The 18,005-nt window shown below is 43.0% G+C and overlaps 2 protein-coding genes across 2 annotated transcripts in view; one reads left to right on the forward strand and one right to left on the reverse strand.

The window, feature by feature from the left end:
• Positions 1–18,005, forward strand: part of RPS18 (ribosomal protein S18) — a 193,827-nt gene that overhangs the window by 26,190 nt on the left and 149,632 nt on the right. The window lies entirely within an intron of this gene.
• LOC132666314 (HLA class II histocompatibility antigen, DO alpha chain) lies at positions 2,872–7,755 on the reverse strand. Its single transcript, XM_060614335.3, has 5 exons — positions 7,615–7,755; positions 6,192–6,440; positions 5,496–5,777; positions 5,260–5,395; positions 2,872–5,021 (listed from the first exon to the last, which is right to left on the reverse strand). Exons 1-5 carry the CDS (start codon positions 7,694–7,696, stop codon positions 5,018–5,020), a joined length of 753 nt encoding a protein of 250 aa, XP_060470318.1. The 5' UTR covers positions 7,697–7,755; the 3' UTR covers positions 2,872–5,017.

An 18,005-nucleotide genomic window follows, 5' to 3' on the forward strand; every position in this document is an offset into this window, starting at 1 on the left:
GACTACGGAGAAGTGACCTAAAATTTCTGAAGAAATGATTTTGAATCTTGAATTTTACACGCAACTGCTATCATTCAAGTGTTTGAGTAGAATAAATATATTTTCTGACATGAAAAGCATAAAAATTTGCTTCATATGTACTCTTTCTCAGGAAGCTAAAAGAGGGTGTGCCTCTCTAAAATAAAGCATTAGACCACAAAAGGGTAATTACTGGATTTAAGAAACAGAAGGCCCAACACAGAGGACAGGTAAATCCTTGACAAGGATGCTGAAGGGTGATCCCAGGATGACAGCTGTGTCATTGAGGGCAGCTGGTTAGCAATGGAGCAGACAGAAGGTCGTGGGAGAGTTTTATCTGACAATAAAATAGACTGATTGTATTGTAAGGAAATTTGTGACACACTAATAATAAGTACAAATAAAACCAAGCAAAGAGAAAACAGGACAATTATTCGCTCCCAGGAAAACAAAAAATTGTCTAGGAAAGGAAGAGCGTGATTTACTCTATGGTTTGGCTGTGAGTAACTTTTACGTGGTCACAATAACATAAAGACTGAACACTGACATAGCCAAAGTAACAATATAACTGTATTAAAGATGAGGACATGGGAAGAGGGCATGTGTGTGGTATGAAGACGAAAATCCTCATCTTCCACAATGGGAAGTAAAAGAGATGAAGCCTAAAGCTGAAAAATCAAGACAGAGCAACACAAACATGTTATTTAGAGACAAGAGTTAATACCAATAGAATCAGTTCAAAACAGTTGAAAGTTACCACTGCTGGGGGTGAGGACATTGTAGGAGAGGGGGCCGGAGACAGGACATTTGGGGGAAATCTTACATAGAACTATTTGACAGTTCAAACTATATGTGACATAACTTTGTTAAAAATTAAAATTATTCAGTATTATCTGAAGAAAATGAAAACATTAATTCAAAAAGATATGTGCACCCCAGGTTCATTGCAGCATTGCTTACAATAGCCAAGATATAGAAATGGCCTAAGTGTCCACCAATGGATGAATGGAAAAATGAATTGTGAGATATATATATATATATATATATATATATATATATATGTATATATATATATATAGTGATATATGAATGGAAAAATAAATTGTGAGATATAGATATAGATATAGATATAGATATAGATATAGATATAGATATAGATATAGATATATGCAATGGAATACTATTTCACCATTAAAAAGGTTGAAATCTTGCCATTTGTGACAACATGGATGGATCTCTGGGGCATTATGTAAAGTGAAATAAGTCAGACAAAGACAAACGCTGTATGATTTCACTTCTGTGTGGAATCTGAAAAAAAAAACCAACAAATTCATAAATACAGAGAACAGATTAATGGTTGCCAGAGGTAGGGGTGAGTGGGAGAGAAATGAGTGAAGGGGGTCAAAAGGTAAAAAAAAAAAAAAAAAAAAAAAAAAAAAAAAAGAATAGAATAGTAAGCAGATGAATAATGCATTTAGTTATAAGGAACAAAACTGCAGTCATGTGGAAGAGAAGAAGCAAAGTTCTGGGTAAAGTAGCATTGCTTAACTCTCCCCTTGTGAGCCCAAGAGTTTGTTCTGCCCTTAGGACCACAGTGCTTCTTTCTTACAGAAACACTCGTTCCTCAGATCTCCGCCTGTCGGTCTTCGTAAATAACATCTCAGTTCTGGTGTCACCTCCTGAAGTAGGATTCCAGCCCTTCTTCAGCCACTCTTTATCAGATCCTTTATTCTGCTTCATTTTCTTCATAGAACTCAACACAACTTTCAGGCCTCATATTTCTCATTAAATATCCTTTTTTGCTGGTTGTTTGTACGTTTCCTTCACTAAGTATAAGCTTTTGGCAGTAGAGACTATGTCTGGCTTTTTCACTCCTGCCCCCCAATCCCACAGCTAGAGCAACACAAGAGGTGCTCATTCAGTATCTGATTGGACGGATTGATATGTAATGTAGTCAAGCGATTTTCTTGACTACAATGGGTCTGTTTCATTAAACATAAATTAGAGCTATGAGTATCTTCTCAAGCTCCCTTTGCAACACTATACAGACATTCCTAACATTAGGAAGTCAAAATGAATAACTGCATTCAGCTCTTAGTCTTGTGAAAATTCTGAGTATGTCCATATTTTCCCTGCCACCTCCTGGTCCATGCAGTGCATCATTTATCTGCAGTGAACCTGATAAAACATGAAGGGCATGGGCTTTGGGCTCAAACAGACTTGAATTCTGTTCCCTGCTGTGACACTTACAGTTGTGCTACTTTGAACAAGTTAGTGAATTTGTTCAAGCCTCAGTTTCCTCTTATTTAAAAATGGAATGATATTAGTGTTTACCAGATCAGATTACTGGGGATTAGAAAATACAATGTATGTGCACTATATGATACAAGCTCAGTGGGGGCCGGGGGGGGGGGGGTAGGATAGAAAGAGAGAGGGAGGATGAGTAGAGGGAATCTGGAGGCAGCCCACACAGAATACTCTTCCAGAGAAAGTGACTGAGGGTAACTTGGAGGAGTGGGGAGGCTGGGGTATAGGACAAAGAGGCGACTTGATGCCCTCAACAGATGAGAAACATGATGTGTTCATCATCTGTAGAGGCAACCCTGAAAAGAAGGAGAGTATGAAAATACAGAAGAGGATATGCCTAATATCTATTCTAAAAGACACAGAAAGGGATCATTCAATATAGGAGGACAATGTTTTTAGTGAGAGACTGTTTACTTTGAACTAGAAGGAAAAAATATGATTATGAAGGCAGATACATAAATCTGAACGATTTGGAATTGTTCCTAAAAGTTCCAATGACTTCTGTGTAATATATGCATAGTGAAAAAAGCACACTTCTGGTCAAAAGAAAACACTTTATTTACTTATTTATTTATTTAGAGAGACAGAGAGCATCCGCAGGGGAGAGGCAGAGAGAGAAGGAAAGAGAGAATCCTAAGCAGGCTCCAGGCTGTTAGCACAGAGCCTGACGTCGGGCTCCATCCCATGAACTGTCAGATCATGACCTGAGCCGAAATCCAGAGTGGGACGCCTAACCAACTGAGCCACACAGGTGTCCCAAAATGAAACTTTTAATGACCTTATTAAACACTAGGGCAGAGATCAGAGAAGCATCTTTCTGAGGATGATCAAGTTAACTTTTGAAAAGCAAAAGATCAGCAGAGATCAGGGCATGTTGGGGACAAACTTATGTTGAGATGTCTTCTGAGAACCAACCCATTCTTCTTTCTCTGAGAATGATCCAACCCCTCTCCTCAGAGGTGGGTGCTCGGTAGCCACGTTTGTACTGTGGATCTTATGCCTCTGGTTACAGTACTTCGGACTGGGATGGGCAACTGCCTCAAATGTGGACATCCGTTTGTTTTTTTAATAATTTAAAATTGTTACTGGGAGATAGTGGTGGATGGGTAGAGCTGAGGTGATGTACAAACTCAGGAACTGCAGGTGAACATATTAGCTGAAAAGGGTAGTCCACAGAGAGAGAAGAATATGGCTAATATGGCTAACATTAGAGGGATAACACAGACCATATGGCCCAGAGAGAGAGCAAGAGAGATTGTTCTAGATTCTACTGGCTTTTCAGTCTGAGTTCTGTTCCCTTAGGCTTGGCTAAAACCCACCCTTGGTTCAGGCACCACTCCTGTATCTTTATTGTAAACATCCTCTCCTTATGTCTGTGATCATTTTAAGAGGGATTATACTACTGGAAAACAAAAGTCTTGATTAGGACAACCCTCCCCCACTTCCAATAGGGTCTTCTTCTGGCCACTGATTTCTTTCAATTTATTGTCTCTTGGAAAGTCTACATGATCTCTTGGTTTCTTTCTTCTCCAGGACTAATGCTCACAATGCCAATCCCCATCTTGCCCTACTTACTTGTATCTGCCTCAACTTTTATGCCCTAAAAGACTTAGGTTCTCCAGAAAGGTTTCCTGGACAACCTCAGACCTCAAGGATCCCCTCTTCCAATAGCATCAGGCTATGTCAGTGGGTCTCATGTACCAGACCACAGTCTAAGTCTAGGATGGCTGCATCAGCATCATCTGGAACTTGTTAAAAATTACAGACTGTTACCACTCTCTCCACCTCTAAGATATTAATTCAGTAGATCTGGGTGAGGCCTGCGCTTATTAAAAGGCCCCCAACTGATTCTTACATACATTCCAGTTTGAAAACCACTAAAAGAGAGATCCACTTGAACTTTCTCTAAATATGTGGCCAGGTCTTCTACTGATATGATTGACCCCAGGTTAAGGAAGTAACCATGTTATCCAAGCCACCTGGGATTCTAGGGGATTTGGAAAAAGGAGATGACACTGTAGATTATGCCTGGACACCAAAGGCCTCTTCATTATGGAGTAAATCCAGACAAGAGTAGAATTCTCATGAACCTTTCCTCTCCTGGCAACTCCTTTGAGGGCAAATCTGAATTCAGAAGGTAAATTTCATGAAGTCCTCGTGAAATGGCCCATTCACAAGTAACACACGACAGGCCCCAAACGGATGAGTCAAATGGAACAAGATATAGCTGGACCGGCCTGAGGATGGCTGCCAACCCCAAGTATGAAATGGTTGTGCTAAATGGTCATCACCTGGAATCCCTTCTTCTAGGTCCTAGTATCCTTCACACCCTGAGAGAACTGGCCAAGACCTGGTAGAAAGCATATAGTCCAAACACAATTAAAAAATTTACTGCTGCTAGCCAGAGCTTTGAGTAGAGCAAGATGTGTGTGTGTGTGTGTGTGTGTGTGTGTGTGTGTGTGTGTGTGTGTGTTGGGGTGAGAAGGGGCACTGGTTGCTGCCCCACAAGTCCTGCAGTGAGTACCAGATCCAAGAGAGGAGACCTACAGGACAGAGGCTGATCCCATCCAAAGTCAGCACAGTGGTGATATACTTAGCAGACGGAGGCACTGAGTACACAAAGGCTGTCAGAAACTTGCGAGGAGTCCATCAGTTGTCTATCTCCTACAATCTGTTTTTCTCAGAAGGTTCGTTACCTAAAGTGTGAAAACCATATGACCAAGGTCGTTCGAGCTCACAATGCTGGGGTCCTGTCTGATTGCCCACCTCCCCCCAGACCTCACCCCCTCACTCACCTCTACTCTTCTATTCCCTGCCCACTACTTGTCTATGCCACCCTTCTCTGAACTTCTTGCTCCCCAGAGAATGATCCTCCACCCCATCCTGTTCAGAGTCACCCATTCCCCTGCCCCCAGACTCCCGGGGCCTCTGTACCTGGGGGCACTGGACAAGCATGTGCCTCTGATGATGAGAGTGGTGCCCACAAGAAAGCCCACCAGGCCGAGGGCCAGGCCGAGGGCACAGACCAGAGTCTCAGTGGTGTCTGGCAGCGGGATAGGCATCTGGGGCTCTGGGGGAGAGAGAGGAAGGGTCAGGGGGTGCAGTGAAAGGATTCTAGAGTAAAGGAAACATGGGTCTGTGAAGAGTGAGCTGGGGAGGGGGTTCCATACCCCAGTGCCTGAAGAGCGGCTCGTCCAGGCCCCAGTGCTCCACCTTGCAGTCATACATGTCATCTGCTGAAGGCACGAAGGTCAGGTAGTAGAACTTGCGGAACAGATGGTCAGGCTGGGAATAGAAGCTGGTCTGGGCCACCCCCTCGGTGATTATTTGACCATTGCGCAGCCAGGTGATATTGATCACAGGGGGGAAGATGTTGTCCACCATGCAGATGAGGACGTTGGGCTGGCCCAGCTCCACTTGAAACTTGGGGAATACAGTCACCCTCGGAGGCACTAGGAGGAATGAGGCCCTGAATCCCAAAGGCTCATCCCTGCAGCTGGGCCTGACTAGGACTGGGATTCAGGGACACTTCCTCCTATTTGGGATTTGCAGGCAGGGGATTCTCTGGGACATAACTGCAGGGGTGGGAGGGAGGCAGAGGGAGAAGAGGCTGAGGAGGGCAGTGGGGACACCAGGGGCTCCTGTATCTGACAGGTTCCTGAGGGGGAGTCCAGGCGGGAGGGTCAGTCTTCAAGAAAGAAGAGGGCACTGAAGGGATCTAGATCTAGAGCCTCCTGGAAGAGACACGGGCTGAGAGAGAGGTGTGCCAAAGTAGATGGAGACCTACGAGGTGGGAAGAAGCTTCTCTGGGCCTCCGGTGCCTACAGAGGTGGGGCAGAGGGAGTGAGGAGAGGAAAGGCCAGTACCGTTGGTGGCTCTGGTGCGGTTGGAGCGTTCCACCAAGACATCCAGATGGGCTTTGATCACCGCGATGCTGGCCAGCCCATTCTGTGGGTCAAAGTAGGCGAAGTTGCCAAACTCAGGCAAACGCCACACAGCCTCCCTCTTCTTCAGCTCCACAGAGAACAGCTGTTCCCCATCAAATTCATAGGCAAACTGACCCGAGGCACCATAGGATTGGTAGAAGGCTGGTCCATAGGAGCCCATGTGATCAGCTGTATTGGGTAAGTTCAGGGTCAGAGACAGAAAAGAAAATCTATCAGTCTCACCTAAAACATGTGCCCCATCCTGGGTTCTCTGTGGGGACAGAGTTGAGCTGTTAAGACGGTCCTTGGAGAGTGGGAGGGTTGCTGGGGGTTAACAGAGGGGAAACAGGCACGTGCCCAACACACTGGCAGGAAGAGAGACACAAGTGCGTCTGGCATACCAGGTTGGGAAGAAGAGAGGCCGCCTAAAATCATGCTTCGAATTCCCAGAGTTAAATGGTAGCTGTGATCATTTGCCTTAGTTGTGCTATCGGGTCCTGTGTGTGACATGAGTGGTGGGGGAGGGCGGGGTGAGGGAAAATGATTAGGATGTGTCTAAGTGGAGCCTTGGGCACAGAGCTGCGGTATAGGTGGGCGTGAGGACAAGAAGGTGATGGCTGGCAGAAGTAAGAATTAAGATTTGTGACAGACACCAAACAGATAGCAAAAGGCAGCCTGAGGCATCTCAGAGAGCACTGGAAAAGGAGTCCAAAGTTCAAGTCAAGATCATGCCCTAACTCTTCCACCTCAATGGATTATGATCAAACGTGTCTCTTTCCAGAACAGAAGCTCAGTTTTCTGAAAATTCAGGTTAGATTTTAATGGGTAAGGGACCTTTCGAATTCTATGAAATTATATGTTCAACAGTCATTGAGGCACTACTATGTACCCAGCACGATGCCAGGCCCCAAGGAAATACAGCTAAAGCAGCTGTGGGTCCCTCACACACATACTCAAGGAGCTCATGTCTAGAGCAGGATTAAGACAGAAAAACAGTTAACTATCCACATGGTGATAAATACTGCAATAAAACTGGACTCGAATGGGCACACTCCAAGCCAGGAAGTGGCACAGAAATCACGGTGCTAGGTGACAGTAGGATGGAGGTTTGGATCTCAGAAAGAAGGAAGGAATTGGGCATGCACTTGAACCTGACAAAGTCTGAACACGCAGCTGGCATAGCTGGACTGAGCTGCACCTGTATTTTAGATCCACAGTGGACATGACAGAGGTGAAAGAGACCGGAGACCCCTTGGTAAAGGAAGTTGCCCATAAACCAGAGAAGGAGAACAATGCAGGCTCTATACTGTCTCTCGTGTAACCCTAGATCTTCTCTCCTCACCCGATCCCCCTCAGCACTCACCCTTGATGGCCCCGGCTTCGTGGGGGCTCAGGAGGCTCATCAAGGTGTGGAGTCCCAGGACTAGCCCCCCACTGAGGACCATTGCCCTTATGCTTTAACCAAGTAAGTTTTGGTGTGGGGCTGTGGTAGGTCTTAAAGGAAGGAGGCAGAGGTAAAGAGGAAGAAAACAGATTCCAGGAGGTGCTGTATTCAGCCAATCAGAGACATTCTCTGAGTTAATGCAGCTGTTGCTGGGTAAAGAAGTACCAAGCCTAGGTGAAAGGTGGAAGAATGCATTGGGCCCTCATGCACTGAGGAGGCTTGACCCACAGGGGAGTCAAAAGGAGGTTTCTGTTTGGGAGGTGGCAGGGGCCTAGATGAACCGTTACTACAAACTCCAAGAAAAGAACCTCTGGAAGGAGAGAACAGGCCATCAGAGAACCACACAGCTGAGCTCAAAGGCTCTAGACTGATCTCTGGCATAGAGAATCCCAGTCTCTCTGCAAGTTTCTACAGACAACTTTGGAGTTAAAAAGTAATATACACCATACTAAGAAACTTTAAAAGGGACATATTGGCATCACAGTAGAATCAAAATCCTTTAAACCTTTAAATTACTTTGGAAAATGTTACTTTATTTCATTGTGTGAGGAAAAAGATGTGTAATTGTCAGAGATGTCTAGAGTAGGGAGCTTCAGTGGACTATTGTGAGGAGGACAGAGGGTGCTGGATAACCTCCATTTGTCCTTGGGCACCCTTCTCCATGCTGCCTGCGGGCTGACCCATGTGGACAGCATCTCCCTTCCCTCTGGCTTCTGCTTGGGCTCGGCATTGGCAGAATTTAGTCCAACATAAAATAATACATATATCAAGATAGATATTTTCCAGATAAGGAAAAGTCTAACCAAATATCTAAAGGCAGTTTCTGAAAGATCATGAAATAAATGATTTTCAATTTGGAACGGAACTAAGAAATCATCTGAGTCTATGACTCCAAACCTGGCTACACAGGAGAATCACCCAGGGAGCTTGTTAAAAATACCGATTCCTGACCTGAGTTAGAGCAGCCTTTCCAAGGGTAGGACCAGGAGACGTGGGTTTGCAGCATGCTCCCTGGGTGAGCGACATCACTACTGAAAAAAAGAACTATGTTTCCAGCCTTGCACACAAGACAGAGCCTGCGGAAGGCACACCTGATCTGATGGCTCTGGACCAGAAACCACATGCCATTTGTACTCACATTCCATTGGCAAGAATTAAATAATGACCCTGCCTGGGCACAACAGGGCTAGAAAAAGGTATTTTAGCTGTGTGTTCACGAAAATAGTGGTTTGGCAAACATGTGGCACTATCTCTGGACCATCCCAGCTCTATTAACCATGATTATTGACACATTCGAACTTGTTTCTAATATTTTACTTATTTCAATATTTCTGTTTTTTAAGTTTCTGTTTTTAGTCTTCATCATCTTTAAAAAAGTGTTATCTAGGGGCGCCTGGGTGGCTCAGTCAGTTAAGTGTCCGACTTCGGCTCAGGTCATGATCTCGTGGTCTGTGAGTTCGAGCCCCACATCAGGCTCTGTGCTGACCGCTCAGAGCCTGGAGCCTGCTCCAGATTCTGTGTCTCCTCCTCTCTCCGCCCCTCCCATGCTCATGCTCTGTCTCTCTGTCTCTCAATAATAAATAAACGTTAAAAATAAATAAATAAATAAATAAATAAATAAATAAATAAATAAAGTGTTATCTATACCTTATCTATCTTCCCTCTTACCAGATAAGAACTTTAGCATGCTTTCAAATTATTCATAGACTTCCTCTCTTCCTCACCAAGGTGTTTGATCAATGTTACTACTTCTGGTCCTTTTTGTGGTACCTCCTGACATTTTTTCTCTTATTGGAATAGAGAAACTTCACTTCTTCCAAAAATGTTTGAAGCATGAGTAGTTGCGTGGCAAATCTCCTGAAACTTTGTATGCTTGAGAATATTTTTATTACATCATCACTTTTGAATAATGTTTAGCTATGTATTAAATTATAAGTTGGAAGATGTTTTTCTTTTATCCTTCTTTATTTTTTTTTTTCAACTAAAACACACTTTTTTCCCCTTTGATTGAAAGCCTTATGGGATACACAGGTTTAATGGAGCTGACCTCAGTTTTGTTCACACTGACTCCAATGAGTTGCATTTGGGTTTCCTATGCTTGACCTTGCTCAATTGCTACTGTTGCCCTTGGTTGGTCCTCTTTCAGGATCAAGGTGGGTGCTTTCATGTAAAATCTTAGTTTTAATTCCTCCTCTGGCAGTTCTTTCACAGATTCTTAGCTTTGCATAATTATACCCACAGTGGAACCAACATCATCACATCACCAAGATAAATCCTCCTACTCCAACGTGATCTTCTGCTTGTTAACAAAATATGTCCAAGGCAAGCCACAACAGATCCTAATGAACCATACAATAGTGAATCCCATGCATAGGGAATGTTTTCAACATTAAAATTCCTAGGAGCTTAGGGGCACATGGGTGTCTCAGGCAATTGAACGTTCGACTCTTGATTTTGGCTCAGGTCATGATCCAGGGGTAGTAGGATCTCTCTCCCTCTGCCCTTCTCCCCTACTGGCACATTCTCTCTAAAATAAAAAATAAATAAATAAAATAAATAACATAACAAATATAATATAAAAAATAAAATAAAGTCCCTAGGAGTTTAAAGGGCTGGGATAAAATTAAAAAGAACCTTGCCCTTGGCAGGCTCACAGGGCTTAGGTCAGGCAGTCCTGGGCTCCAGCGGGTGTTTTCCTCTTTAATACCATCCCAATGTCTTTTTGCATCCAGTGTTTCAGTTAAGAATTCAGTCAATCTTTCTGTCTGGAAGCTTTTAGAATTTTCTCATTACCTTTGATCTTTTAAATTTTTGTTATATTGTATCTAAAAAGGGTTTTTCCTTCTCTTGCCGTGGGATATTATGGATCCTCTGTAGATTTTCATTCTGAGATTCATCTCTTTATTTCTATAATACTTTCCTCCTCTCTGTTTTTTTTCTTTTTTTTAAATTTTTTATCTTTATTGATTTTTGAGAGAGACAGACAGACAGACAGACAGAGCGCCAGCAGGGAGGAAGAGGGAGACACAGAATCGGAAACAGACTCCAGGCTCCGAGCTGTCAGCACAGAGCAAGATGCGGGGCTCGGGGCTTGAACTCACAGACCAGAGATTGTAACCTGAGCCAAAGTCAGACACCCAACCCACCGAGCCACCCAGGCGTCCCTAATTTTTTTCTCTTCATGAAATTCCTATTGTCTCTGTTTAGGCACTTCTCTCCCCAATCTCTTTTGACATCTCTATTTTCTTTTTCTTCTTTTTAAATTTTTTAATGTTTACTTATTTTTGAGAGAGAGAGATAGGGTATAAACAGGGAAGGGGCAGAGAGAGAGGGAAACAGAAGCAGTCTCCAGGCTCTGAGCTGCCAGCACGGACCCCAAAGTGGGGCTCAAACTCACGACCTGTGAGATCATGACCTGAGCTGAAGTCGGAAGCCTACCCAACTGAGCCACCCAGGCGTCCCCTTGACATCTCTATTTTTAATTTTGTTTATTCTAGGAGAGTTTGTCAGTGTAGTCCTCCCACTTACTCATTTGTTTTTCCATTGTATGTCTCCACTATTTATTCCCGTTGGTGGGGTTTTGTTTTTTTTTTTTTAACGTTTATTTATTTTTGAGACAGAGAGAGACAGAGCATGAACGGGGGAGGGTCAGAGAGAGGGAGACACAGAATCTGAAACAGGCTCCAGGCTCTGAGTTGTCAGCACAGAGCCCGACGCGGGGCTCGAACTCACAGACCGCGAGATCATGACTTGAGCCGAAGTCAGCTGCTTAACCGACTGAGCCACCCAGGCGCCCCTGGTTGGTGGGGTTTTTATTTTGACTTTTACATTTGTTTTCATGCCTAGAACTTTTTATAGCTTTCCCTTATTCCTTGTTTTTTCACATTATAATAGCGTTTCATATTTTTTAATGCACTTTTTATGTTCATTTTATGTGGCTGTTCTATATTTTCTAATACTTCTTTAAGGACACACATGGGCCTGTTTGTTGTTTTTCTTTTGGGGTGTGGAAGTCCCCAAAGGGAGGGAGTTATTATTTTGGACTGAGAGTGCCCATCTGTGTCAGTATCATGAATGTAAAGGGAGGGAAGGGCTGGAGTCCTAGGACAGCACAAAACCAATTACCACCCTTTTAATGTCACCTTGCTGGTGACAGTTCAGGTCAGGGCTTCAGGATAAAAAGTGCTGGAAGAGGCCAGTCCTCTCTCTTAGTGACCCAGCCCTGGGGCTGGTAGATAGAGTGCTAAAGAGTGAATGGCTATGGCATCAGGGGCACCTATTGTCCTGGCCCCTCCCCACCCCAGCAGGGATTTCAACCTAGACTTTCTCCCCAACCCTCTACAGCAGGATGAGCAATCAGGATCTCACAACTGTTTTTTGCATTGTGGGGCAAACAATAATTATTCAAGCCCAATGCTGGGGAAGAGCAAAAACAGGTTGCTTCTAATGAATCTTGTCACAACAAGCAACCCACCCTAAAACAATTGACAGTGTCATTAGGGATTCCCACTGGTTTCCCTCCACAGTTTCTCCAGGGTTGGTTTTTAAGAGTTGGGAGCCAAGAACACATGCAAATTTATCCTGGCAGGAAGCAGGTCTCTCCATTATTTTCCTATAATATTTATGTATGAATTACATCCCCTCATACAGAAATGTCAAAGGGTCGTGGTTCATTGACTCTTTGTTATATAACCCCCTCTCTTCCTGCAGATGCTAACACGGTATTAAATAAATGCTTGTCAAATGAACAAATAGATGACAACAAATAAAAATCAATGAGGTGAATACCAGTGGTCCTAGAGAGAGAGAGAAACATTCTAGTACGGGAAACAAAGTCTGAAAATAAAAGACAGGGTTAACATCTGAGTAAAGTGTCTGCTCTTTGAATATGACATAAATTCAGTTACTCTAAATCGTCTAAAACATTGACTTTGAAGTAAACATGGTTGTGTCCATCATGTTCTCTGGAGCGTAAGTTGAGGTAGGTGTTAGGAGATATTATTCATTGAACACATATTTATGGAACACCTACTGCGTCCTGGAGACACAGAGGAAAGCAGGACATGGCCCCTTCCCTTAGGATTAGTGCTGTCCTATATAGTCAACACCGCCATGTGTGGTCATTGAGCACTTGCAATATGGCTAGTCCTGAGATATACTATAAATAGAAAACCACAAGGGGCCGCCTGGGTGGTTCAGTCGATTGAGCGTCTGACTTCAGCTCAGGTCATGATCCCAGTCTGTGGTTTGGAGCCCCGCACCGGGCTCTGTGCTGACAGCTCAGAGCCTGGAGCCTGCTTCGGATTCTGTGTCTCCCTCTCTCTGCCCCTCCCCCACTCATGTTCTGTCTCTCTCTCTCTCTCTCTCTCTCTCTGTCAAAAATTAATAAAATTTTAAAAAAAGAAAACCACTGAATTTCAAAGACTTTGTAAAAAATATATGTATTATACATTTAAAATTACATATAACGGAGAATCTGGGTGACACAAGTAGGTTAAGCATCCGACTTTGGCTCAGGTCATGGTCTCACAGTCCATGAGTTAGAGCCCTGCACTGGGCTCTGTGCTGGCAGCTCAGAGCCTGGAGCCTGCTTCAGATTCTGTGTCTCCGTCTCTCTCTCTCTGCCCCTCCCCCAATCGCGTGCTCTCTCTCTTTCTCTCATAAATAAACATTAAAGAAATTTTAATTATATATAAGTAATATAATCTCATTATTAGTTTTTATATTAATTAATGTTTAATTGGCAATATTTTAAATATGTTTTATATGTGTGTGTGTGTGTGTATATATATATATATATATACATATTTCATGTTTATTTTTGAAAGAGCGCAAGTCGGGGAGGGGCAGAGAGAAGGGGACAGAGGATCCGAAGAGGGCTCTGCGCTCACAGCAGAGAGCCCAATGCCGGGCTTGAACTCACAAACCGGGAGATCATGACCTGAGCCTCTCAGTCAGCCGACTGAGCCACCCGGTGCCCCTACAATATATTATTAAATTCATTCTTTCTTATTACCTTTTTAAAGTGGCTCCTAGAAAATATGATATTGAATACATAACTCATTATACCGGACAGTGCTGGTCTGGTTACTCATGGTTGGCTACCAGTTAGCCATTCAATTATTTTCTTAGATTCTTCCATTTCAGCAGCTTCCTTGCCAGGGGCTGGGGGTCCTTTCCTGTGACCACCCAGAGATTCCACCAGAGGGCGATCTTACTTTTCACTGTTTCAACTTTGGACCTTAGATCTATTTTATGTATGTGTATTTAACTACCTTTGGTCTGTTTTGCTTCAGGCACCATGCTACGCTCTGGGACCACAGTTACGGTTCCTGTCATCCCAGCTATTTCAATTTATCAAGAAGTCTATAAACAACTAATTATGATGTGGAAAGCAAGAAAAATCAAAGCCATTATATTAATGTGCAACATGAATGTTCATATGGTCTTCAACTTTCTGGGGTGATCCTTTCTTAGTAATTAATTAAGTAGTTCCGACGCAGACAATTTCAGGATTTCAAGTGGTCTAGTTCTCTCCCCAGAGTTTCCTGGACAGAGAAGTGACACAAGTGTGTGCTTCCAACATGCCAGGTCCTCGGTGCCTCTTGCCCCAACCTCCTGCTCCGGGCACACTGTACCAGTCATTTTGAGGCTGCTCCCTACCATAGCTGGTCTCTTGCTGGCCATGTTTTCAGGCTCTGAACTTCTGTCATGTTGCTGCAAGCTGCTTGCTTCGCCAAGAACTTACCCCTCCCATTCCCTGACTTCTCTAAATCCCAGAGCCCCAACCTCTTATCCCCTGGGAAGAAATTGAAAATTTTAAGCCCAAATCACTCTTCTTTTGTATCTGTAGATAGTTCGAAATATAACATTAAAACTCATATGTGAAAAAAAAATTAAATATAGATATAGATATAGATTTCTTTCACCATTGATTATGCTGTTAGGTGTGGGACTCATGGCTTTTATTATGTTGGGGTCATTTCCTTCTACTTCGAGTTTGTTGAGTGTTTTCACCATAAAAGAGTGTCAAAATTTTGTCAAATGCCTTTTTGCATCAATTGAAATGATCATTTGGGTTTTTTCCTCCATTCTGTTAATGTCGTATATAACATTGATTAATTTTTATATGTTGAACCATGGTTGCATACCAAGAATAATTCCTAATTGGAGTGTAATTCTTTTCATATACTGCTGGATTCAGTTTGCTAGTATTTTGATGAGGATTTTTGCATCGATATTCATAAGGGATATTGGTCTTTAGTTTTCTTTTCTTGTAGTGCCTTTGTCTGGTTTTGGTATCAGGACAATAATAGCTTCATTGAATAAGTTAGGATGTGTTCCCTCCTTTTCAATTCTTTTTCAGTTCTTTTTTTTTTAATGTTTATTTATTTTTGAGAGAGAGAGACAGAGACAGAGACAGAGTGTGAGTGGGGGAGGGCAGATAGAGAGGGAGACACAGAATCTGAAGTAGGCTCCAAGCTGTCTGCACAGAGCCCGATGCTGGGCTGGAACTCAGAAACTGCAAGATCATGACCTGAGCCGAAGTCAGACGCTCAGCCAACTGAGCCACTGAGCCGAAGTCAGACGCTCAGCCAACTGAGCGCCCTGCTCCATTTCAATTCCTTGAGGAGGATTCATATTAGTTCTTTACAGTTAAGTGGAATTCACCAGTGAAGAGCAGCTTTCCTTTGTCCAAAGATTCTTTCTACTGACTTAACCTTACTAGTTAGTTATAGTTCTACTCAGATTTTCTATTTGTTGTTGATTCGCTTTAGCTAGGTTTTGTGTTCCTAGGTATTTGTCCATTCCATCCAGGTTATCTAATTTTTAGTCATCTAATTGTTCATGACATTCTCTTTTTATCTTTTTTGTTTTTGTGGAATCAGTAGTAATGTCCCCAATTCATCTCTAACTAGTAATTTGAATCTTCTGTCTCTTTTTTTCCACCAATCTATATAATGGTTTCTTAATCTTTTTGAAGACACAATGTTTGGTTTTATTTATTTTCAGTATATTTGTCTATTCTCTATTTTCTTTATCTCTGATTTAATCTTTATTGTTTCCTTCCATCTGCCAGCTTTGGGTTGTTTGTTCTTCTCTTGCTAGTTCCTAAGGCTGTGAAGTAGGTGATTGGTTTGAAGTCTCCCTTTTTTTTTAAATTTTTTTTTAATGTTTTATTTATTTTTGAGACAGAGACAGAGCATGAGCAGGGGAGGGGCAGAGAGAGAGGGAGACACAGAATCTGAAACAGGCTCCAGGCTCTGAGCTGTCAGCACAGAGCCCGACGCGGGGCTTGAACTCACAGACCACGAGATCATGACCTGAGCCAAAGTCGGACGCTCAACCGACTGAGCCACCCAGGGGCCCCTGAAGTCTCCCTTTTTAATGTAACTGTTTACAGATATAAATTTCCCCCTTACTGCTGTTCTTACGTATGTTGCACTGTATGTTGTGTATTAGTTTTTATTCATCTAAGTATCTCCTAATTTCCCTTGTGATTTCTTCTTTGATCTACTAATTGTTTGCGTGTTTTAGTTAACTTCCACAAATTTGTGACTTTTCCAGTTTGCCTTCTATTGTCTCTAAATGATATTTTAAATCAATGCATTACATTTTTAAAAATATTCTGCTGGTATTTAGGTTAAATGCTACCTGGAGGTTGTGATTATTTTCATGGATCAAGGTACATTCCACACTTTTGAGGTCAAGTCTCTCTACAGCAGCACTTGAAAAGTGAAAAGATATGTTGGGGCGCCTGCATGGCTCAGTCAGTTAAGCAGCTGACTTTAGCTCAGGTCATGATCTCACAGTTTGTGAGTTCAAGCCCTGCATCAGGCTTTGTGCTAACAGCTCAGGGCCTGGAGTCTGCTTCAGATTCTATGTCTCCCTCTCTCTGTTCCTCCCCCACCCCTCAAAAATAAATAAACATTAAAAAAATCTTTTTTTAAAGAAAAGTGAAAAGATATGTTAACTTGCAAGCTAAGAGGCCTTTCTTACACCAGGCTTTAAGAAAGCTTTACGAAATTTATTTCTACATTTCCAGCATGTAACACACACAAAAAAACAGAGGTATATTTAAGATATAATACTGGCACAGAAGAGAGAGAAGCTCACTGTGGAAAAGAGAAAGAAATAGGCAAGGCTTTCCGGAGGAGGTGACATGAGCCAAGACTGTGCACCAGCACAGCAGGAAGGCAGTCAGAACAGCATCATTCTCCATTTCCCCAACTCTTTCTGTCCTGCTATGCCTTCTTCTGAGGCCTTTTCCCACTAGTGGGATTCTGCTTCTCCCTGGACCCGACAGGAAATATCACCTCCCCCTTCCTCCTCCAGCTGCCAGCAGAATTGATTGCTTTCTCCTTAGTATGACCATTGCTTTCTAAATATCACTGAATCTCCTTTAGCATTGAGCCACATTTTATATATTTATGTATATGTATGCGTGTTTATTTACTTGATTTTCTTCTGTTCCCTGTGAAGGCCCTGTTGTTTAAAGGTAGAAAGAACTTCAGAAATCATTGAGTTAAGTCCTCTCCTTTTTATAAGTGAGAACACCAAGGCCTAGAAAGCTTCTGTGACTAAGGTCACCTAACTCACTATTTTAAAAGATAGTTTTTAAAAATCCAGCCCTGAGGTGAGACTTTGAGAAGGATAGCTAGAACCGTGCACATTAATATAACATGCTGTCAAAAGTTCGAAATAGCCAAGATAAAAACCAATGAATCACTAAAGTAATTAGTAAAAATGTATTGTGCACACACCAAAAATACAGTTTGCAGACCAGGAGCTCTCAGACCAGAGCATGTAAAGAGCCTCAGGGTATATTGTTATAAAGCAGCTTGTGCCGTGAGAAAGCAGTGACTGTTTATTCTTCACAAATTGGCTACAATATGAGAATTTTCAGGGGTTCCCTCATATCAACCTTGGGACACAGTTCAAGTTTTGCTTATTATTTCCGAAAGCACAAGCCAGAAATGATCCAGGTCAAGTTAGCCTTGCAAAATAAGCTAAATTAAGCTTTGTATGATCAAACTGGTTTGTCAGTTTATAATTTTCAAGGCTGGCCTCCGTTCGGCTTTGATTTTCACAGGCCATCTCTCAATAAATGCAAGACAGACGCTGCGGAAGCTCGAGGAATACAAAGCAGCGCAATCTGGTCGGCACTAGGACCCCGGGGGCGCCGGGTCAGCGCTCTCCGCCGGCGGGAGGTGGCGCCGGTTTGAGGTCGGGCGGGAGCAGGGAGTCAGGGGTGGGGGGAGGCGGGAGGACGGAGAACGGCGGTCCTGACCGCCCTGGTCCGCCCCGGG

The sequence above is a fragment of the Panthera onca genome, chromosome B2 (assembly GCF_046562875.1).
Source record: "Panthera onca isolate mPanOnc1 chromosome B2, mPanOnc1 haplotype 2, whole genome shotgun sequence".
Classification (NCBI taxonomy): domain Eukaryota; kingdom Metazoa; phylum Chordata; class Mammalia; order Carnivora; family Felidae; genus Panthera; species Panthera onca.